General features: G+C 44.7%; 1 protein-coding gene across 1 annotated transcript in view; it reads right to left on the minus strand.

Annotated features, from left to right (window-relative positions):
• LOC126108690 (poly [ADP-ribose] polymerase tankyrase-1-like) overlaps window positions 1-25,380 on the minus strand; it is a 41,669-nt gene that overhangs the window by 10,705 nt on the left and 5,584 nt on the right. Inside the window, exons 2-3 of the mRNA XM_049914007.1 lie at window positions 7,636-8,212; window positions 332-436 (exon numbers count right to left, since the gene is read on the minus strand). Of these exons, the coding sequence (XP_049769964.1) occupies window positions 332-436; window positions 7,636-8,201 (671 nt within the window). The 5' untranslated portion in view covers window positions 8,202-8,212. The remainder of the gene's footprint in view (window positions 1-331; window positions 437-7,635; window positions 8,213-25,380) is intronic.

Below are 25,380 nucleotides of genomic sequence, written 5' to 3' on the forward strand. Positions count from 1 at the left end.
AGGTTCCTCGTGAGTACTTCCGAACAGTTCTACATTCATTGCCGTGACACGCAGGTTTCGTCGAATGACAGTGCACCGACAGGCTGGCTTTATACCCACTTCCTTCAGAACTAATTTCTAATATTCGCAAGGAACATCTAGAGCAGCAGTTACATTGAACACACCAATTAAATGTAGAAATAATTTTTCCTGATGGCTGTAAGCCCAGCTTTATCGAAAATTTCAGAAAAATTCAAATTAGATCTTTTTAGCGTGACACTTGGTTGATGTGGCAAGGCGCTGAGCATTACTGTGGGTGAGCAAGTCGCGCGTGTGCAGCGGCAGCACTCACCGCAGGCGAGAGACGGCCGCGTCGTCAGGAGGCGGCGGAGTGTGGCGGGCAGCCGCGCCGCTGGGAGGCTGAGTGGCGGCGCTGGGGCCGGGGCTGGCGGGCGAGCTGCAAACAAGAGGTGCTGCGAACAAGAGGCGCTGCAAACAAGAGGTGCTATGTGGGCGGGTGTGTGCACAGTGCTGGGGGTGCGGGGCCAATTACACAACACACACTGCCTGTCACGCTGGTGGGTCTCCCGAGTTCGACGACTCACCGTTCCATCAGTTTACAGGTGGGTTCTCCCAACTGTCTCCGTAACAGCAGCTGAGTGTACCAAACCGAAGATGAATGTAAGGGCTCAGCACAGCTGGACAGATAGGAGGGTTGTTGAACAGGACACTGCAAATAAACCACTAGCTCATTTATAAGAGACTTGACTGTAACAGGCACAGGAAATAAACATTACGAAACCAGATTATTAACTTTGCAGGGAAGGTACCTCAGAGAAGGCAGCAGTGCAGAAAGACTGCAAGACATTAGATAATGGAGCTAGGTCAGTGGAAACTTTTACAGTCATTGAAAATATCATAACATCTAAATGTTGTCCACTAAATAGGGTCGACACACACGAGTTAACGACACACTCGACTCAGGTAGGCCCATCCTAAACACGATCCAACTACAAAGCCTAATTGGTGTACATAATGACAAGGTAGATATGTTACTGCCTGACATACGGTAAGAGTCTGCCACTATATCAGAATTAAAAGTTTGAATTTATGATTGTATTCACTTTAAATAGAATCTAAGAAAATGGATTTCTGTAACGGCTCAAGGAATAACCATTGCACGGTGGAAGTAAAATTAGTAAACAACGGCCTCAAGTGCACGTTTATTTATTGAAGATACGAATGGTTTCTGCCTGTGGTGTTTGATAATTTTCACATAACGCTGTGTAGAGGTAAACACTAAAAATTCTCATTTGCACAGGGAAGTCAGCTAACATTAAGTAGAGTGCGCGTTGAAACCACGTATCGTTAACCACGGGGCTGGCAGGGAGGACGCTCGCGTCAGCTGCGCGTCAGACAGCGTGGAACAGGGCGCATCACACCAGTGTCAGCCACCGGGAAGTGATTTACGTGTCGTATATCAAAATCTGAATGTCCATTTTTACAAATGTACAAAAATTACACCGTAAACACAAAAAACAGGTATTTCTATACCCTACGGATATCGTGTATGTTAAAAAGTTTATAAAACAATAACAAGCCAATGTGACGGTTGAAACAGTAATTTTTGTGCATTCAGTGTGAGCACCATGTGTTACATGAAAAGTGCCAAACCACTGGCTCATTTCCTGCCACACACAAAGCAGCTGGTGTCTCGTTGCACAATTCGCAGCTTCAACAGCGCGGTGTCGCAGCCTTTGAAGAGTGTCAGGCACAGGAGGGGTACGAGCGCCACGTTTCACGTAACTGCACAGACACGAGGGTCAAAGTTTCAGGCCTGAGGTGCTGGGTTGGGAGGGGGGGATGAACTTCATCGCCGGTGGCCCCCTGAGATTCCAGGCCGCTGGGCTATTACGAATATGTGAGGTAAGTTAGTTGCTACGGGAAAGGCGTCTTCACATTCCTAACGATAGCCTAAAAATGGGGTTCTGGGTTACAGTTCCACCTATCACGTTCGCTTACTATTTGTTTTACAAAACTGTTTTTCAGATACACGATATGAGTAGGGTGTAGGAAGCCCTGTTTTGGGTTAAACTTTTGTTCATTTTTAAAAACAGAGCAGGTCTGTAAACGTGAATCGCTTGCCACTGACTTAACACTGCACGCTGCCTGACGCGCGGCTGTAGTTCCTCAGCTGAGGCGAGCACAGCTGTTGCCAGCGACCTCCCTGCCAGCCCCGTGGTTAACGATACGTGGTTTGAACGCACACACTGCTCAATGTTCGCCGACTTCCCTGTGCAAATGAGAATTTTTAGTACTTACCTCTACACAGCGTTATGTGAAAATGGCCTACTTCTAGAGTTGGAAAATGGTCATATCTTTAATATACGAGTGAGTGATCGACACTGTTTTTTACAAATTTTCTTAACTGAAATATCACTGATTTCCAAAAATGTTACCTAAAATAATCAAGGAACTAGTTGTAACATCAGCTGACTGTGACTTTTGGCTTTGAGGAGTTTAGGAAGCTAATTGCTGAACGGCAATGAGAACTATATTTACATGTACTGAATATCAGAGTAACAAGATTTGTTGCTGCTTGGGGGTAATAAAATACGTTGGCTACAGAAACTGCTGGCATAATGGATACAAGTGCCAAGGAAATTAAAGCAAATTACACAAAGTACCGGGTGATCAAAATGTCAGTATAAATTTGAGAACTGAATAAATCACGGAATAATGTAGACAGAGAGGTACAAATTGACACACATGCTTGGAATGACATGGGGTTTTATCAGAACCAAAAAAATACAAACGTTCAAAAAATGTCCGACAGATGGCGCCTCATCTGATCAGAATAGCAATAATTAGCATAACAAAGTAAGACAAAGCAAATATGATGTTCTATAAAGGAAATGCTCAATATGTCCACCATAATTCCTCAACAATAGCTGTAGTCGAGGAATAATGTTGTGAACAGCACTGTAAAGCATGTCCGGAGTTAGGGTGAGGCATTGGCGTCGGATGTCGTCTTTCAGCATCCCTAGAGATGTCAGTCGATCACGATACACTTGCGACTTCAGGTAACCCCAAAGCCAATAATCGCACGGACTGAGGTCTGGGGACCTGGCAGGCCAAGCACGACGAAAGTGGCGGCTGAGCACACGATCATCACCAAACGACACGCACAAGAGATCTTTCACGCCTCTAGGAACATGGGGTGTGTGTTTTTTTTCTCTTTCTTTTGGTTCTAATAAAATCCCATGTCATTCCAAGCACGTGTGTCAATTTTTACCTCTCTATCTACATTTTTCCGTTGTTTATTAAGTTTTCAAATGTATACTGACTTTTCGATCACCCGGTACTGTCTGCACTGCTGCAGAAGCATTCGGTGGCAAGAGCGTACGGAACGCCAGCTGGTCTTTACACTCACTGACGTATCACACTTCTGAGCGAGTAGGACACTGTTTTTCAGTTGGCCCGTTGACCACACTGCAAGGTACCGTTACGCTGCGCCCACAAATGCAGTTTTTCAGGGGGGGGGTCACAAACTGCGTTCTGCTGGTGGCAGAAACAAGGCGTCTAGTGTTTCGGATTGCCCTTAGCCTGAAGACCATCTGTACACCTGTCGCGAGAGATGCCATACTGTAGCTATCCTTCAGTACACGGTCAAAGCTTGAACACCTCACACTTCCTACAGCCCAGGCAAACTGAGCAAATCAGCTGGTTCTTTCGCGTAAGGTGTGACCAACGCAGCTCCTTAGGCGGCTTATAAAAACACTATTTGTTCATGGGCAGTTCCTGTGAAAGCCGAGGACAAAGACGATTTTTAGGTAGGCCAAGTGCGGACGGTTATTGCTAGTCATGACATCGTCCTTGCCATGTCTTCTTAAGACTACATTCTTGCGTAACTATGAACTTTTTTCTTACCCGATATCATTATCAGTTATGATAGCCGAAACTTCACGTTTGGCATATACAGGGTGTAACTTTTTCGTTGGCAAACCAGAATAACTCGAAAAATAAGCTTCAGATTCTACATAATAACTATGTACCTTTTTCTTGAACATTTGTTTTGATTCTTATTAGTTGTCGTAGTAAATCAAGAAATTCCGTATTCTCATTTTTGTGTGGAAATTGGTTACGGATAAATAAAAAACACTTATTTACTTCATAAATTTTTATTCACTGAAACTAAAACTCTCCCTCTCTCCCCATAGGGTGGGGTTTGAGAGAGGAAATGTTGACCCAAATAATGTATTAATTTCTTCTGCAGATTCTTGTAAGTTTTGTTTGTTTCGTGGTCATGATGCCACACAACTTTTAACTATCAAACAAATCATCTGACTATCTAACTAATTAACTAACTAACCAAACATCCTACTTTTTATTTATCCATAACCATTTTCCACGCAAACATGAGAACATGGATTTTCTTGAATTACAGCACAAACTACCAAGAATCAAAACACATGTTTAAGACAAAATGTACGTAGTTTTTTTTATGTAGAATCTGGTTCTGCAGTAAAAAATGGTGGTTCCCATTCGAAATTTTAAAGTTGCCTTACGCCCCACCCGCAGGGGGCTGGGGTGGCGGGCTAATTTTAGCACCAGCAGATATCCCCCTCAAAAATAATCAACTTTGCATTTTACACATTATTTCATGTGAAGCTTATGTTTCGAGTTACGCTGCTTTGTCAACTTAAAATTTACACCCTGTATATGCAGGCAAAGTATTAATATAGTTTTAACTCACGTAATGAAAACATGCCAAGGGTTTTAGGGCCATTGCATAGGTTCTGAAATCACCAAACGTCGCTTTCAGCCAGCATTTTTCCATGAATAAAACCCTATGAGGCGCTACCTTTGTAAAACAGGCACTTCACGTGTATACAAATATAAGTGAAGTGGTACTACAGAGGCAAAAATGCCTCTGGAGGGTTTTCACGTGTTGAAAAGAACGGAAAATGACTTAAAAACTTATACCTGGAAAACTGCAGATTCTGTAAATTATTTCTAACAACATTTGTGTGTGTCGAAGTATACAAGTGAACTGTCAAAATGTTGACGACTTGCAGAATTCTACTGATAATGGGTGTCCCACCTACAACTTTTCACCGTCAAAATCTCTGGAACCACCAACACATACTGACTCTCAGCTTTCACGGGTACGAATGTACGGCAGGGGCTCACACAAGCCAGTACTGTGAAACATTCTGAACCGTGTGCAAATACTGGTTTCAGCACGATCTTAAGTTTTTTCAAAATGGACACACCATATTATTCCATACACAGTAACATGAGAAATCATAATACTCGTAGTAATGGGACTGATTGCATCGCACTATGTCAGTTACATCCCGAGAAATTCGTACACGAATTTGGCACGTGAAATGGGTGGAACATGACATTATTGTACTTTTTACGATACAGGACTGACCTGCACACTGCTCGAAATTGCAATGTGATTGACGTACTACGATACAACAAACGCTGTATTTACGTACTGCTGTGTACACTGTTAGTACGCGGCCTGGGAAACATCCAGATGTCCAGTCACCCCCAATGTAAACAGGGACACGGTTTATTCGTATGTGCTTCATTGAGCTTTTGACAGTACTACAGTGCACATAACGGTGACGAAATGCCGATGACCACCGGCCAGAGTAAACAAAATTAATGGCTGTCAAAGGGCCGCACAGAGAGATACATGCTGTTTGTACGTAGCTGTACATCAATCACACAACAGTACATGCCACGTGCAGGATGTGTGCAGATGGCACAACTCTTACATAAACGTTAAGTAGTACCAATAAAACAAACTTTTGGCCTCTTAGTAATACCATAAATGTACGACAAGTGTGGAGTCAGTCACATGTCTCACAGCTAATACATAAATTACTTTCCGAGTCCCAAAATGTACTAGAATAAATAAAATGTCTACAAAACGCAGCATTGTAGAATGTCCTTGCAGTGAGGCAGTCGCAATTCCTGAAATCAGGGTGTATAAACAGACAAGGAAAAAATTCCCGGATGTTTCCCAGATATCCCGCTTAAAAAATGCACTCTTACCCGGGCGAAAATAGACTTTTTCCGTGCTCAGTGACAGTTTTCCATAGATTTTCCCTCCCAAGTGTAAAACTTATCAATGCTTTGAACAGTTAACGTTTTGTACACTGGCGCAGAAGTTCGCGGAAAAAAAGGGAACAAGGAAGAGAAGTTTTGGAAAGACCTTTGATGTCGGCAACATATACGCTGCATATTTTCGTATTACGAAAGTGTAAATTCAAATTGCACCAAACACACACAGCACCTCAGTTTCCGGAGCTTCGAAATCGAGATTGCGATGCCCTTTTGTCAGCCAATCTTATCTCATGTCACGCAATCTCGCCAGCCGATGGCAGCAGATATTTAGAGCATAGGACATGTGATGTGGTACGCCAATAGCAACATTACTTACATAGCGCACAGACACAAAGAGGAAAAGTTAATGGTTTACATTAATATGCATAGCGTCGCAACAAAAAAAAAAAGCTAACCTTTCACATATAATATTGGTCCCTGAGATTAATAACATACAAGGGAAGCTAAGCTTTCACATCTAATATTGATCTTTTTTGCGTGTGTTACACTTAAGGTACTTCACACAACCGTGCCAGTAGATTTAAAATATTGACGTGAATGTCTCGTTTTCTGGGCTAGAAATTATTCTATGTGGCTGGTCCTGAAAGTGTTCACTTTTAAACGAGAGTCAAACACTCTGTTATTTAAGAAATTTAACCCACTTTCTCAGACGTAACAATTCATCTTGCGTAGAAGCAAATTTACTTTGAAAGTAACACTTTTCAAACCACCATTCGCAGTACTATCCCGAGACTGTCAGAAATATCCTCGGCTTAGCAGTAGCCAGAGCGCCACAAAACAGGCATTACTGTGCGTGCACAGCTGCGGAGATGTAGGAAGGCCGCATGTTTGTGTGTATAAAGCATAAAGAGAGCTTAGATTACGGCATAAAAGAAACAGGACACGAGAGGATACTCCGTGAGCATAGGAATTTCGTAAACTATACTAAAATGCATAATTCGGCCTGAAGTGCACATTGGTTTGTGCAGATTTACAATGAAGTACGTCCCACCTGACATTAAGATTTTCAGTACGGTTTTTGGGGCATAAATTTTCCTGGAGTATCAGTACTGTACTGTACTATCTCATGTCTGGTTCTTGATTATCACATAATCTCACACATGGCATAAGATGAAAACATGCATTTTACATTCAACGAACAACTGTGGAATGAAACACTTTGTTTCAAATAAATTGACAGCCTCAGTGGGAAAGATTAATGAAGCCAAATATCTGTAAGAAACTGACAACAATAAATTCATTGTTCTGCAAAGTAAACTATTTCATCTTCTTCAAATTACAATAAAGTAATACCTGTACACACACACACACACACACACGAGTTTCCAGAATGAGAATTTCACTCTGCAGCAGTGTGTGCGCTGATACAAAACTTCCTGGCAGATTAAAACTGCATGCCGGACCAACACTCAAACTCAAAGGTCCTGATTTCGAGTCTCAGTCCGGCACACAGTTTTAATCTGCCAGGAAGTTTCACACACAGTCGATCAACGGTGATCACTTCGTGCTCACCTGGATTCCGGTGGCGTCTCCGCCAGCATCTTGCCGAGTTCGACGACGTCTTCTGGCTGGGTGCGCACTGCGTCAGCCCAGCCCTGCGTCGCCATCACTCGGTGCGTGTGGCCCTTTACGAAAGAGACGGCCGTCTGCCGGAGGCCGGGGCAGCAGTGTCGCACCGCGAGAACAGCTGTGGCCGCCGCGTTGTCCACCGTCAGCCCAGCGGCCAGCTGCTGCTCACACTGCGCCTTCAGGCTCGCCACGCCGTACTTGTCGGCGGCGACGAGCAGACGGGGGGCCAGGCTCGCCAGCTGCGGGGCACGGAGGGTGTACAGGTACGTCAGCAGCTCCCTCAGCACCGGCCCGTCCACGTCTGCGACGTCGACAAGGCCGCCGCGCGACTCCGCCGTGTCGTGGCGGAACATTGCCGCGAAGACGGGGCTCCCGGCCATGAGGACTGCCCTGTGCACCACCAGCCGCGTCTCCCCCGCCACCAGAGTGACGGTGGCGCCCTCCCCGTCATCCAGCAGGGCGCCCAGGTACACCGGTGTGCTTTGCTGAGCTTCGCTGCCGGCCGCCATCGTAGTCGATTCTGAAACACGGCGTTACGGGGCAGCTCTTTATCGTTACGCAGCACCGTCGCCGAGTGTACCTGCGTCGATCGACAGTTCGCGAAACCTGTCTGTGCGTGTCAATTACGACACCGAGCTACCTGCCACTGGTGAACAGCTCATTTTTACGGATGAATCCAGGTTCTGTTTACAGCATCGTTATGGTCGCATCCGTGTTTGGAGACATCGCGGTGAACGCACATTGAAAACGTGTATTCGTCATCGCCATACTGGCGTATCACCCGGCGTGACGGTTTGGGGTGCCATTGGTTACACGTCTCTGCCACCTCTTGTTCGCTTTGACGGCACTTTGGACAGTGGACGTTACATTTCAGATGTGTTACACAGTGGACGTTACATTTCAGATGTGTTACGACCCGTGGCCCTACCCTTCATTTGATCCCTGTGAAATCCCACATTTCAGCAGGATAATGCACGACCGCATGTTGCAGGTCCTGTACGGGCCTTTCTGGATACAGAAAATGTTCGACTGCTGCCCTGGCCAGCACATTCTCCAGATCTCTCACCAACTGAAAACGTCTGGTCGATGGTGGCCGACCAACTGGCTCGTCACAATACGCCGGTCACTACTCTTGATGAACTGTGGTATCGTGTTGAAGCTGCATGGGCAGCTGTACCTGTACACACCATCCAAGCTCTGTTTGACTCAATGTCCAGGCGTATCGAGGCCGCTACTACGGCCAGAGGTGGTTGTTCTGGGTACTGATCTCTCAGGATCTATGCACCCAAACTGCGTGAAAATATACTCACATGTCAGTTCTAGCATAATTTTGTCCAATGAATATCCATTTATCATCTGCATTTCTTCTTGGCCTAGCACTTTTAATAACCAGTAGTGTATTTGGTACTTTGTCCCAAGGTGTTTGACACAAAGATTCGATCAGGGATGTAAAATCTTTCGGTAAAAGAAATCGACTTATTACAGCGTATACAGCCTGCCTGTGAAGACAATTTTAGCGATGCTGGAAAGAGTAATTGGCAATCTGGTGATATTATAGGTAATTATAAATACTAAACGTTGCAAATAAAATGTCTTAAGGAAAAACGAAATTACTAACAAGTAGTTTGTTAACGTGGCCATCACCTGCAGCAAGCACAGAAATATTCGTTTTGTAAATAACAAACGCCATTTTCTTTGTGTGATTTATTTTATTTGTCAAAGACGCTTTTCGCCTTTTACTTTAAGGCACTCCCAGTGGACTCTCAATTGTAAGTTATGAAACACATCATCATCTTTTTTGCCTGAACAAGTGGCCACTTAATTATTCGAATGTTTGCGTTTCCTCTCACTTGGTCGCGGGCTGCAGATCGCACTATAAAATCGCAAGACATAAGCACATTTTCACGTTAGAAACTTTTTACTTCACAATTTTAATGTTCCTTCCGCTAATTGGTGTACAGCACAATTATTCTTGTGTCAACAGCTACGCATATTTTGGTAAAAAGTGATCTAGAGTCGTAACCGTTGTGTGTTCAATTTGTCTCTTCTAATTTGGTTTGTATATCTACACGTTGCCAAAGAAACGAAGTCTAGCGGCGGCATTCAATTCATAAAACAGCGGCGCGGCGAATGTTGTTGCAGCCAACTGGCGCGCAGCGGCGCACGCCGCCGAGCCGTTTCTCGTGAGCTTCTCGAGAATTGCTCGAGAACTAGAGGCTCGAGATATTCTCGGTGCGCTCGAGTCGCCGCGCCTCGCCGTCCCATCACTGGCTGGCAGGAGGCGACGTGTGCCGGGCTTCGTGACGTCAGCCGCATACAAAGCACACAGCTGCTGCACCTCAGCTCACAACACCACCCAACTCGAGCTGTTCGTTTGTGTGTGGACCACTGAAACTCAGTTGTCCTACTCGACATGTAAGTACTGTGGTCTCAACACCTGGACCTTGAGACTCATTTGGGATAAACATACGCGGTCGTCCTCTGTATGACCAACAGAAAATGCTTAAAGTTTATCAGTTGACTAGTGTTTTGACACGCAATGTATGTCTCGGTTTTGGTGTATAATTTATAGCAAATACCTAGATGTGACGTAGTATGATTACATTCATGAAGTGGTAACCGTCATAAATGCATCGTATAATGTCTCAATTTTAGCCATGAGGCTTTATCCATCTGTTTACTCGCTTCTGATTGAAGCCATTTACAACTCAGATTGTAATTGGCATCTGAACTTCAGGTTACGTTAATACTCGCTTTAATACTCAATGTTGTGGATAAAAATTTGTTATCAGTAGTATTGCATATACGAGGGCTATCCACAAAGTACATTACGTTTTGGAATTAAAAATAAATAAAGTATTGGAAATTTTTTTTATTATATACAGATGAAAGCCACACTGAAATACTACTTTTCTACATAGTTGCTATTTAAATTAAGGCACTTATCGTAGCGATGGACGAGCTCGGAAATTCCTTCGTCGTAAAATTCGGCCGCCTGCGCCTTCAACCACGTGGTTACCTCTTCTTTTAGGACAGAAGAAGGTGTGATTTTTGTGGATTTCCTGGAAAGAGGCACTACAAAAACTCTCAAAGGTATTGCCAAACTCTGCACAACCTCAGAAGAGCGATACAAAACAAGCGCAGGGGAAAGTTGGACTCAAACATCTTGCCGATTCACGACAACGCCCGGGCCCACACGGCAAATGCCACTCGTGAAGTTCTCGAATCTTTTAAGTGGGAGTTGTTTCCTCATCCGCCGTACAGTCCCGACCTGGCACCGAGCGACTTCCACTTATTCCCAGCAATGAAGAAGTGGTTGGCTACGCAGCGTTTTGATGACGACGCACAGCTTCGAGAAGAGGTGACCACGTGGTTGAAAGCGCAGGCGGCCGAATTTTACGACGAAGGAATTTCAGAGCTCGTCCATCGCTACGGTAAGTGCCTTAATTTAAATGGCAACTATGTAGAAAAGTAGTATTTCAGTGTGGCTTTCGTATGTATATAATAAAAAAAAAATTCCAATACATTATTTATATTTTATTCCAAAACGTAATGTACTTTGCCGATAGCCCTCGTACTTTTCCTGTATCTTAAAATATTGCACTGCTTTCCATTGTGACCGTATTAATTTCCTTTTTTATAATGACCTTGTTTTGTACAAATTTACAAACAGCTTCGGTGAACTGGTTACTACAGATTGTGGAAACCGGCCAGTTTCTCGCACCCCTTGTAAGGCAGACCTGGTAGGGAGTTGGTTACATTGCAGTCCTTTGTGTTCCTACAGAGCCACGGCTCGGTTGCCCACCAGCGCCGCCTTTCACTGCATAGAGGTGGCAGAAAGTAACGTAACAGATAGAAGTAACGGTTACTGCGATAACCGTTACTCGGATTCTGGCAGTTATTTCAATAACTGTCTAGTCTCAACAGTGCATCGCGCCATCTGTTGACCGAAGATCGTACTACGCGTTCGCATCAACTCATCGGAGATCTGGCTAGGAACTAAGGAGAGGGTAGACCATTTGGAAGGCGTTCTGTAGGCCACGGGAATAACTGTGAGACTGCGCGCCATCTGTTGATAAGAACTGTGTACTATTTCGTGGGCCTTCGTTACTTTTAGCACAAACAAATAACGTTAATGTCCGAGCGGCGGCTGATAGGAGCTGCAGTACAGGCATCAACAAGCACAGTCGATCCCTTGAGCCACCGCCTTATGTGTTAATTTAGTTTGCACCGGTAGTACAAGGAGAGTTACCATAAGGAATTCGAGCGACTATGGAAATAACTATCAGAGATCGGTATTCTCCTCTGGCAGTTATCGTTCTCGCTCTCTGGCAGTTATCGGGCTACCACTACAGGTAACCTGGAAGTTGGTAACGGAAAATAACTGTGTGTCTGTGTTCCTGCCACAGTGACTCCAGTCTTAGACCCCGGTGACATTTCAGAGACGATAGTTACTGGAGCTAACAAATATTTACGTTACGTACTTCTTCGGAAATAGCCGCTGGCCATCGCGAATGACAAATAACATGTCAGAAAGTATAACATAATACAGTTGAATATAATAATTATTATCCTCATCATTTGTCAGGAGATTGCCAAAATATGTGAATATATTACAGTAACTGCTAATATTTACAGAATTGATACACTGTCAGAATAAATTTATCATACACAGAATACCCTATCTTGAACTGTTGTTGCAACCAAGTGCTGTCAAAACTGAAATATAGCAGAATTTTTACCTAAGCTGGTCTGTCAGTCTCTGTTACGATATTCATCTACAGAGTAGAAGGAGGGGTGATTAATGGAAGCGTCCGATTCCACCCGTCTGCTTCGACGTAAAAAGGTGTTGTGGTGTGTGAATGTCATTACGGCACGGTGTTTATGAGTTGGTTTTTCTGAGTGGGGTGGGGGGGGGGGGCAGTGCCGGAATTTGCTGGTGGTAATTAATTTCTTTTTTTCTAGATGTCATGTTTTGTGTATTTATGGAGTACTGAATGTGATTTAATTTATGTAGGGATGTTTGATTTGTGGATTTTTGGGATTGTGGTTTTATTTTTCGCAGTTGTAGGTGTTGGCTGTTTGGCATCAGTAGTTGTGGTGGACCTATATAAGTCACCAGAAATGACCGATTCCCATTTTCATAGTTGTAGGTGTTGATGTTTTGGTATCGTCATCTGAGGTTGACCAATGTAGGTCAAGGGAAATGTCCGATTCCAATTTTCGTACTTTTAGTTGTGGGTATTGGTGTTTTGGTATGGTCACCTACGGTTCACCTACATTGTTCAAGGGAAGTGTCAGATTCCTGCAGATTTTTGTTGGTGTAGCGGAATGCTGTATTTTTTTATTTTTGTTCTTGATTTTGTGTTTTGGGATCATGGTGTGGTTTTTTTTACTAGCTTGTCCTCACCCTAAAACCCCCAACTTCCCGCAGTTGTCCCGTTGTTTTGATTGTATTTTTGGTGGGAGATATTATTGTATTATTTATATGTATCTTCGTGTTTGTTGCTATGTGTATGTAGTCACGTCATAGACACACTTAAAATAGCCATTTCCGGCATATTGACGACGTCCTGGGCCAAAGCAGACGGGTGGAATCAGACACTTCCGTATCGAAAAGTCTTTCAAACACACTGTAAACCGTGCTTTATCTGAAACCGAGTTTTTAATGGTTGCTGACTTGCTGGCAGTTTATTGAAAATGCATGTTCCTGAATATTGTACCATTTTTGGACCAAGGTAAGTGATTTTAGGTCTTTATGTAGATTGCTGTTCCTATTTATAGTACTGATATTATGTATTGAGCTATTGGTTGGAAATACCTGTAACAAATTTCATTAAGGAATAATTATACTAAGAACCAGTGGTTAGAATACAAAGTGCCTTGAACAGGTTCCTACATGATGTTCTCGAATTTATACCACAAACGATTTTTATTATACGCTTTTACATGCGAAAAACTTTTGCTACCTTTGATGAGTTACCGCAGAGTATGCTCCCTTATGAAATAATAGAGTGAAAAAATGTGGTATGCCCTTCCAAACTGAATTTATTATCGAGTTGTAGTGCAAGAAATGTAACACTGTCAACGCTTTCGATCTGCGTGTCTTCATATGTTACAAACATGTTGTAGCTGGAGAAATCGAGCAGTTTCCAAATCTCACATAAAACTTGGATTAGCGCACTCACACTTTCCCCAATAGGACTATCTTTTACATGACAGGAGTAAACGAATCTGTCACATTGCGTATATTTTTTGTTGTATTACAAGGCTGTACACTTATTCTATTAAGTGAGCAGCACAGGAAATTAAGCTTCGAATTTAACCTGCAGTATTCAGTTTACATATTAATTCATACTCAAAAACGCACGTTGTTAACATTTTACTTGAACAGTGCTGTGGCGAAGTTTCGCGTACTTTCTGTTGCAGCTGCGAAGATAATATTTCTAATAGCGACCGATAACCTACAAACATATAATATGAAACACTAATAATTGTTCTAACATCGACTAAAATGTACCCGGAGTTAATAAGCTAAGGTTATGACACGATCCACACGACATTCCTGCCATTTCACATTACTAGCAGTTATACTGATAACTAAACTGAAGGATTCCAACTATGTCGTTATTTACCTGTAGCCCCTCTGAGTATTCGGTATTCGCTAGCGAAAAATAACTTGGCAGTTATTATTAACCGTTAAACATAACGGTTATCAAAGAGTAACTGGAACTGTGATAACGGTTGCTCCAGAGTAACCGTCTGGCCCACCTCCACTACACTGCAGCCGAGGCGAGGCGTGTGCGGCGTTGCCAGCGATGCGCCGCCAGACAGAACGCGGCCTGCGGCCTCGAGCCGCACTGTCGTACGGCGGCGGTCCCTCAGAGCGCGGCTCGGGTCGCCACAGGTCACAGACTCGCCGCAAGCCGGAGCGGCTGCCTGCGCACTCAGCTGCTCTGCGGTCACACTGGAAGCAGCGGCGTGAGGCGGTTTTTGTCTCGCAGCTCGTGCTGCACGCATCGTGGACACGGAAAGACTTACAGAGGAGGTGAGGCAAAACAACTTTTTGTACGATACACGTGATCCTGATTTGGAGGTAGAATACTTTTGCCCTCGATATACTCTTGACAGAAAGCTGAATGCTCAGAAATAGTGTTGTCACTGTGACGTCCGTAATTTCCAATATCAACTACTGTAAACCCGTAGTATGGATCAACGATCGCCAGGAGAACCAGCGAAAAAGAATTGTTTGTAACAGAAGAACTGGGATCCACTATCCTTCGGGCATTTTAACCTGATACGCTTTCCGCCTATGCTTCCGAGGCAGTTCGGAAACCCCCAAACTTCTAGAAATCCTTCTTCAGATTTCTTCCACGTCTCTGTTGTAGGAGTAGGTAAATACTTGGGTTGTAGAACAGTCCACATTGCCTGGCTGACTTGTTTCACAATTTCTGAGACTGTCGAACGTCCTAACCGAGAAGAAAAAGCTACAGTCTGGTGACTGTCGCCTGTAGTCGAGTATATTGAAAAGATTAAAATAAATTATGCCGATAGAACGAATAGATAAGTTAACGACCAAAGATATGTTTGTTTAAATTCAATGACAATGTTTCGAATACAATGAAACAAAGCAATTTGTTAAGTAGAAAGTTCTCTCTAGCGGAACATACGGAACCAGATGCTACTATCGTTTGCTGTATTCGTAAACACTGCAGATAAATTTATCACTCCACTCGTAACTACGTAGTGGGACAGCACTTTCTTCCGCCGAACATTTCATATCATACAGCAAAACTGAAATGGAATAAATTATATGACTTTTGTTTCAAGCACAAAGAGGTCACAAATGGTAAAACTTACCTCAAACAAATGGCTAGTCTGTGCCTTGTATCAATTGGCTATCTTCAGTTCGTTGTGCACTTCTCGGTGCTACCTTTTTATCAGGCGATGCATTTCCTCGAAACATCCTCGCGACGTACGAAAATATTTGAAGAACCTATCTTCGTCAGACTCTAGATCAATACACAGACGATGCTATTCTCCTAAGCTTTCTCTCTCGCTATTAATGTCGTGCACTCAACATCTCGTCTTCTTGGTGCCATTTCGTATCGCTAGTGCGAGCTACTCATTTCCTCGCACAGAGATAACGTGTCCCGGGTGAAGATTCCAAACCGTCTTAACGCCAAGACAATCGCGCTACGCACGCAAGCTTAATAATGCGGTTCGGCCCCTTCCACCCTGTAACAGCTGACTAACCTCCCTGGCCGCTGACGGATTCTGTGTGGCCAGGCCTTTAGATCCACACACGCACTGCGTTGTGGTCACCACTGACGTCACACTGCGCTCAGACACTGTGACTACGGGAGACCTGCGTAGCTGACGTCGTACATTATGTAACCGAAGCCACCGACTTTTGGCTACGTCAGCACTCGACTTGAGACGGTACGCATACGCACTCGCTACCGCTACGTCTGACGAAAAATGAGCAGAACGGCGTTAAAATAACGTTTCAACAAGTCAGCGAGTCAGCACAATCAATCGTGACGATGTCTAATGCCTCATGCCTGACATAATTAGGCAGCAATTTTTTTTTGTACGTATGAAACAATGGAAGTTTAAATATAAAATGTGTATGTTATTCTTCATCTCCTATGCTATTTTCTGCATTTTAGATCTGACGATGGTTGGTCAACGTTCTGAAACCATCAGTTACGAAGGAGTTTTAACGACCTTGAACTACGGTTCTTAAAGACACATTTTAACATAACATATCACCCTGCCTTCCGATTTGACAATGTCGAATAAGGACGACAAAAACGTAAGTTGTGCTCAAGGACGTATTTTGCACAGTGTTGGCATCACCTGTGACAACTCCAATTAGGTCTTAATTTCATTCGGCAACCTAAAATCTAAGTTTTGCAACGCCTTTTTGAACATGTAATTGTTTACTTTCATTTTCGTAGCTGATTTATTACTGACCATTAATAGCAGCAGTTTGTCACAATAAACCAAACGTGTTTCTTGTAAGATAGATTTGCCTGGACGAGGCAGAAATTCACGCTTAACTTTTCAGGAGTCGAAAAATTATGAGCGTTACGAGATTACGAGTCACATTACATACAAGTTGGAGAGAATGCAAATGAAAAAGAAATGGAGGACAACGAAGAAACAATCCACACAGGTAACACTCCAAATACGCTACAAGTTCTGGTAGAGCGCATCCCGAAGAAGCATCCCGGAGTCTGTGAAAAGTGAGTTTGCCAACTTGGTCCACGAACCTCAGCGAGTAACTACAGCTGCGAGAGGTATGTGTGTGTGAACCATTCAAAAAAATTTCACTCTCGAAATTGTTAGGAAAATTGCGGTCCTACAACAGAAGAATCTGAATGAGGAAATGAATCTCCCGTTACCGATTCTGAAACAGACGCTTTGTTCTGAATTTTAATTAAAATGAGAGCTTACCTGGATATTTGCCACAGTCTTCGAAGAAGTGAACGGTATATTCGCAAGGTGGGCGTCACAATACAATTGACGGGATGTTGTGTCTTGCCATTTAACGCTTTCCCCGAAGACAAACCTGGCGCACACGTTAGCACGTTCGGTAGTGCAGCTGAGTGATACACAACAGAAACGAAGGGAGAGCAGGCGCGGCTGCGGACGCCGTGCTGAGAGAGAGTTTGGAGGCACCGGTGGAGCCGGTAAGGAAAGGAATACAGGCTGCGACACCACAGCCCACCGTCTCTGTCACACGACTACAGGCTTCTCTCAGCTGGGACTTCCTAATGCAACACGAAACGCACACCGAAAGAGCTTAGATGGCAGCAGGCAAAGAGGTGTATTCCTCCAGGTTTGCATTCGCAGATTTACCGACCAGTAAGCCTCCAGTAAGAGTTATACTTGAATCACAAAGGAGAAAGTGAAGAAAAATTTGCTGCCAGGAATGACAACTTGATGCACGGAAGAAGAAAACCCGGAAAAACCTTAGGGAGGAGTGGGTGCTGCAGACCAAACGCCAGGGACGGGAGGCGTGTGTTCTGCAGTCTGCTTGCCGTGGCTGCGGTCGGCTCTTAACACAACGTCCAGCGTGGGTGTGCCTCGGCGCAACGAACGGCAGAGAACTGCAGATGCGCGAATTAGGATTGTAACTTTTGAACAACGATTCGAGGACATGAAAGGACTGCATATGCCCATCATTTACGCTGTAAGAGGCACACCCGGAAAGAAGCTAGAGGTTATTTAAGTTACTCCTGTTCCAAATGAAGAACCAACTAGGAGAAAGCCAGATGCTACACACGCTTCAAGAACGCAGTTAAGCAGAGAGCCAGAGATAAAGACCACAGAAAGCGACTTAACGTGTGGAAGCTACGGTTACCATCTGTGCAAGAGAAATTCTGAGTAAGTGCTTCTGTGTGCAAGGGAAAAGTGTCATCTGAAAACGACAGTATTCTCTACGATTGAAGACTGTTATAAATATACCGTAACCTACATTTGTGCTATGTTTTCATTACTGTTTGTGAAACTTTTCGTCGCTGGCAAAAATGTATTACTCAGTTATTAAATCGAATGGTAAATAGAAAATTTGGACGCCAGTTTCTTCAAGCATTGAGTTTACGTTACTTTCATTGTCCACGTTTCAACGACTGTTTGTTATGCTTCAGAAGAGAGAAATAGTGTATTAAGCAGCGCACTTCCGGACGCCCTGTATGTTCTCGTATTCGGAAGGACTACGGTTCAAACCCGCGCACGGCCATCCTGATTGAGGTTTTCCGCCATTCCCCTAAATCGCTTCAGGCAAATGTCGGGACGGTTCCTTTGAAAGGGCGCGGCCGACTTCGTTCGCCTTCCTCCGCAAATCCGATGGGAGCGACGACCTCGTCTGGTCCCTCCCGCAAACCAACCAGCCAACCTGTATCTTCCAAACATTACAGTTTCAAACTGATCTCAGGCTGGACACCATCATCTGAAATAGATACGCATTAAAAGATTTTAAAACCTATTGTAACAGGTTAATAATTTCACGTCTTACAAAAATCTGTGTCCACGACAGAGGTACGTTCCTTGCTGCTGCGTGCGCTCACACACACACATACACACACACACACACACACACACACACAACCTGCTCTGCTGTGGAGAGGGCATTCGCCGCTGCCCATGGAGGTAAAAATAAGAGGAAAAATGTCGGCTTGCATCGTTCTGATTGTAGTCTAAAGTCTAAACAGATCACATTTCATTCGTAAGTGGACTTATTTAAGTGCTATTTCCTTATACATACCTGAAATTCTGATGAACTGTAAAGTTTTACAGTATGGTTTTATTTCCGTGATTTGACTTTAGACTTCCTGTCAATCCAACGCGAACAGCTCTGTGGAAGTGAGCGATGCACTTGGTCTTCAGTGTTTGCTTACTCCCAAGTAACTGGAAAGTCCTGGCAGGAAATATCCTGGAAATGGAGACCAATGTTTTAAATGCGATAGTTTTAATACTAAAGTAATGTAACTACAAGTAGTTAATTGAATATTCAGTGAAATGTGTGGAACACCTGTTACAGTGGTTGAATTGTAAGTATTTAAAGGGTTGGATATTTGTTACAGCAAAGTTCCCTATCTAAGTCCAGGCTACTTAGATAATTACATTAAGCACTGTGCTGTCGTGTTACCCTGTAAATTGCTGTTATTCACCACACTGAATGTCACTTACTACGTACAATTTAAGAACAAGGCAGACGTGTAAATTACAATGGGCCTGACAATCTCGAATTCTGTTCACTGCCTTCGCAATTTAAAGAATCTTTCACTCTGTTGACAAGACAGCTGGCTTGTTTAAATCGTCCTTGCATACATCTATGGGACACCAAAGGAAATAAGGTAAGTTTCTTCCAAACTTGAACATTTAAAATTTGCATTTGACTTGAAAATGCAACGAATACAAATCGGTGAGTCTAAACTATCAATCATTGCTTTTGGAGTTCTGGTTTTATCAATTATCGACACAAACACAATGAAAGTGAATAGAAATGGATTACAAAAGGACGCTTTTCAGAGCACATACTTGTCTTCTCGGTTATTCGAAGTGTATAAACAAAAAGGAATTACAGTACTGCGGCCAGAACCGTAATATTTTCGTGGGATCCAAGATGACAGCAGCCCCGCCCACTGACTTCGAACAACTTACAGCGTCAGTCTGCAGCGCCGTCCGTCTCCACTCATTCCGCCTCCATGATCCAGCCGCTGTTCCAGAACCGGACGCGGCTCTGACGTCACGCCCCCCCCCCTCCTCCCAGCACTTTCAATCCCGCACCCCCCCCCCCCCCCCCCCCACCGCCCGGGCAAGAAAGCTTACCGCAATTCTCGACAGCCGCATTGCACTTCGAGGGGAAGGATGTAATATTTACCTCTCCCTTTTCTTCCATATAAAAATTTCTGTGTAACATCACACACGAAGACGGAATTGGGCTGCCGTGTTCTATAATATCTTCGTGTTAGAAGGTATCGTTAAAGGATTTGGATTCCCTTCCACAAGTACTTTTAACTCGAATTAAAACCTTGCAAACAGCTATGCAGCTGAGTACTGTAACGGATCCCTATGTAGCGGTGGCTCGGAGCGGCTGCTGCCCGCTGCTGACAGCGCTCTGAATTCTGGGTCGGTTCCCTCGTGGCGCGGCCAGCGCTGCGGGTTTCCAGCCGTGCCGAGGGCGTCGAAACAGCTGCTCTGTGGCGGCTTTACGACAGGTCTCGTTCCTCAATGGCACGAACCTGTAATCGTTTCTGCCAAGTGGCAGTCAGATCGGCTGGCTTAACAGAGAGGAAACACAGGAGTGGACGGCGTTTACTCTCACCTTCCCGAACAAGCTGTGTCGGATGCGGCGGGTTTGCGTTTGAAATTACGTGCGAACAAAAAAATTCGTGAAAAAGTCGCACTTGTCTGTTCGATTTGCCGTAATGTAATGGCGCAAAATGTCATGGCGGCATACGAGAGCGTTACCTCTGCAAGTATCAGTTACTGCTGGCAAACTTCCGAGCTTAGCTTTTGCAGCTGCCACTAACCACACGGTGTTGGAGACTGCGGATTGCCGCACAAAACGATCAACTGGGAGAACATGACGCGAGGTTCTTTTACGCCTGGACCAGAGATTTCGCCAGAGAAAAGCTGTAGTTGGCACTGTAATGAAGTGTTTCACCAAGTTATAAAAACTGCGCGATTTCATCACGTAAAGGCTGTGTATTACATGTTCTCCTGTTAAAGTATAACTGATGTACACGTGTCGAGGTGTTACCGGACAGAAATGCCAGTTGCCAAATCGCCATTCGAGACCGCTGAGCGGACATGTCGTCCGTTCTTGGCAGCGGCTACGTCAGGGAAGTTTCCCAGGAGTCCGCCGCGCGCCACGCAGTGTAACGCTGAGCTGGCGACGGGCGGCGAGACCTGACTGCGGCGTGTACAGGGCGCACAGCCGCGGGGTCCCAACTGCTGCCCGACAGCGGCGCATTCGTTTCACATCCTTCTCAAGTTCTTTGCCCAAAATTGCGTCGAGGAGATAGATAGGCAGCTGAACTGCGGGAAGTTTGTTATAGCTTTAGTTACTACGTGTGTAGTAGTATTTCCGTAGAAATATTGGAACACGTGAGGCAATACTGACCTTACATTACGTCGTTCCTTTCTTGTTGCTCCCATGGCGACGCACTGTTTCTATCGCAATCGGTAAGCGCGAAAGGAAGCTACCGTACAGACGGAGGAATCTGTATTTATACTTGGCAGAACGAATTACATACTACATAAGCGTCGGAATTGCCTTCGTTTCCCAAAAGTTATAAACATTTCGATTTCGGAAAAGAAGCTCTGTATTCGGCCAAGATGTCGAAGAAGAAGGTCCCTTACGTACTGGTTGAATCGAGTAAGATGTGGAGACGGCGGTTTGAAAGCGAACAGAAGAAGTACGAGGAAGGGCGACCCTTAACCTGAGGGGTCGCTACCTGGCGAAGGGGCAGGAGTGGCAAATGTCCGGCGTTCGTCCAGACATCGCTACACGAGTAACGAACTAGAATCCCGGGAGGGTGAGTACGTGCAGCACGGGGGGGGGGGGGGGGGGGGGCGCAGCGCAGGGCCAGCAGCGAGCAGCGCGCACCAGCCCGTGCTCTCGCGGTCGGCGTAGCCGGGTTCGATTCCCGGCCGAGTCTGCTACTTGCTTCTCTTGGTCACCTCAGCTCATCTCCACCGGGGGGGGGGACTTTACTGGGAGCGTCGTGAACTCAGTGGCGAGGGAGCAGTGCAGGACAGGGAAGGAGAGGAGAGGCTGACTCGCAATCGACGAACCACTTTTATAACCGGAACGAAAAACGATACAATTTGTGTTGTCAAACTATGCCAACATACGAACAATCACATCTTTCATATGAGCTGAAGGAAACATTCTTCCACCTGAAAACTTCATGTGGCTTACACATTTTTTTATGGCCCGGTGTTTTCCGCACCAGTGTGAAACATCGCTCTCGAAGATATGAAGCGTACGGAATCTACCATTGTGAATCCAATAGTATACTCTCATCCGCGCAACCGTAATTCGTTAATTGCTCTATTGCAACACATGTCTCGTGCAACAACCAAATCTAAACGGGAAGTGGTACCGAATTAATACTGTGATGGGGAGTGCAGTAAAACTGAGTAACCGCCTGCATCACGTTGCGGTGTGTGGAGGAGGGTACTTGGCGCACTCTCGACCTCGCCGCTGCGCACTTCTCTGCCGGCGCGGCCGCTGACGTCACCGGCTGACCCTGAGCTGCCGACACGCAGTTACCTGACCCGCGGTGCGCGGACACGGACGCCCGCTTCCTGCGGCCAGACTGCTGCTTCGCAGCGCCAGCGCGCCTCCTCCAGACTTGCGGGCTTGCAGCGAAATGAGCGCGAGCACGAAATCCGGAAACTGCAGCCAATACAGACGCTTACAGACCACCACCTTACCCATTCGCCATTCGCGAGCGGAACAGGCATAAACGGGTAGTATTATGAAGAAAAATAGGCACTTCTGCAGTTTAGGGGGTACATGCGCTGATCACGAGCAAAGTACCTATTTTTCGAGGAAACGCGTATCTGCACATATATGCACGGAATACCAAAACATTTTTTTATTTCAAAAATTGTGTGTTACAATCATATCTGATGCGTTTATATAGATCAATTAACTGTCTCAAAAACTTTTTTTTTATCAGAAATGATGTATTGTTTTTTTGCAAAAAAGATGGAATTAATAACAAAATTCTCAAAAAATCGTATTTGTTTATTTTGCACAGGTATACATTAAAGCTCGAATCACAGATTAGATAAAAACAGCTACCTCAAGTTAATTTGCGACATTGCGACAGATTTTTCGAACACGCTCAATGAGACTGTGGAATGGATTTTCCCCAAAACGTTGACGCCAGAGAAATTCCGCCGGGTACTTACTCAGCAGAGCACGGTCAGTTCCGAAACTGACTTTTATTTTTTTCTTCAGCTTTTTGCCAGACTGACTCCACGTGATTTGTGGTATCGTTTGTTAAGGGATCGACAAAATAAAGCGAAAGATTGACAGATGATTCTAAGCCCATGTTCCCTGCGGTGGTGTGAGCTTGCCACAAATCGGAAACTACTGTGGTTCCGGGCAAAACATACTGTTGCAGCAAATGGGTAGCATCACGACGTGGCACAGCAACCATAAAGCTTTGCTTTCCCTCAACGTCGACCCATTGCTCCCGCACACTATGACCTTTACTTTCTCCTGAAGAAGCAGCTCTCGTCTATTTCAACAGTACGGCCAGGGCCGCCCAAAACTATTGGCTCAATTACGAAATATTCATGGCAGATATCCCTACAAAATTGGCACCAATCGACCACAGTCTGCTCACTGCCAATTTTGAGCTCCCTCATTAAAAATTTTTGCTTATTGAGTTCGAAAGCCCACATGTAAGACAGTCGCAAAACTTTAGAAATGTCTAAATGACTGCCAGCAAAAAATGACATTTTTCTGACAGAACATTTCATTCTGCAGGCCCTGCCAACGGAGCAGCGCCAAATTTCGCCATCTTTCCCTATAGTTTTCTCCTGTGTATCCAACACAATTCCCATTTTCACACACCATATCGTTCTTCGAAAGACCTTGTTGCCTAGCCCATTGTATAGAGCTTTAGGTGTTCTCCGTAACATGGTATAAATCTTCCATTACAAAGTCACATCTCGAAAATTTCTCGCCATTTTGGCACACACAGTGATATATGATACTTCAAAACAGACAGCCTCAACAGAAAAATATAGGTTGTTGGGCGCGCTGATCAAGATATATAACTGTGAGCAACAGGGACATATACCATATGCAACAATATGCAAAGCCAACTACAGCTATCATGGTTAGGATGTATGAAACTATAAGCTTTACCTATGGGTAAAGTCTGTGAAGAAATATATTGAAGAGTCTGCAGCATATTGGTAAGTTGGTCAAATCAGACAGTTAATTGATCTTTTTTTTGCATTCATATGAAAATAAGTACTTTTTTGGTATTCCGTGCATATTTATGCTTATATCTTGAGAAATACGCGTTCCCTTCAAAAATAGGCACTTTTCTGGTGATCAGCGCATGGACACTATAAACTGCATAAGAGCCGAAACATCGTGTTGAGCATGGTATTTTAGTTGATACTAATGTCCTCCGCGGTACCATCCGTCGGTAATTAGGACAGTATCACATCGGTTGCATTCCAGGGCTCCGTACATTAAACACGAGGCAATTTTATTGAGAAGAAGACCAAGTCCGAAGTATGCTACCTATTTCTTCGGCTGTACTTTCTTTCACGGTTTCACTTCTAAACAGGAGTAACATTTGTTTCGTAACTGAGCACTTCTGAGCGAACTCTTAATTTTCTTTCATTTCTATTCGGCCATTTAGTAGCAAGCTGGATCTATTCTGCCTGCATAGCCCGAGTAACAGTGTGAGATACACGTTGCCGCCTTTTCGGGTCACTAGAGCAACTTTTTTTTTCAGAGTAAACTGAGCACATATTGGTAATTAGAATAGTATGCACTTCACCGCTCTTTACACTGAATGTGACGTATTGCTACCGGGAAAAGTTGCAACATCTTTTTGTAAACAAAGGTACCACAGTTCGGAGAACAGGGCGTCGTTCGTGGAACGTGTTGTGACCACAAGTACAGTCACTCCACAAACTATTCGACCGACCGTGGCGCATAGACTGTAACACAGCCATACAAATATTGCTGCGAAACGAATAGTAACTATTTCCTTACGTCGGCTGATTTCTACACTTGGCAATAAACCGGTCTTCACCTCTATTTGCGACCAAACGCACGCTACGTAAGACCGCCAGACGAGTCCCCCCCCCCCCCCCCCCCCCCCCCCCCACTGGGCCGACACACGGCCTCCCGCGCTCGTCCGTGTTCCCTGCAGCCCAGCGAACAGCCGCCCCTCCGGTCTGGGAGCCGTTCAGCCATACTCACGCCATGTAGGTCGAGAGCGTTGAGAAACTATAAACGAACAGATACGTGCCTCAGGTTGTTTCGACGAGGAAAATGTTTTGGAGAAACCGCCGGTACACACAGCAGTACAGTTACGAGTATTATACACAGGTTCAATCGGAGCAGAAAGTACGAAAACAAATCGCGAACCGGTCGTGCTGCAGTTCTGTCCGAGATGGAGAAAC

The sequence above is a fragment of the Schistocerca cancellata genome, chromosome 11, assembly GCF_023864275.1.
Source record: "Schistocerca cancellata isolate TAMUIC-IGC-003103 chromosome 11, iqSchCanc2.1, whole genome shotgun sequence".
NCBI classification, from domain to species: Eukaryota; Metazoa; Arthropoda; class Insecta; order Orthoptera; family Acrididae; genus Schistocerca; species Schistocerca cancellata.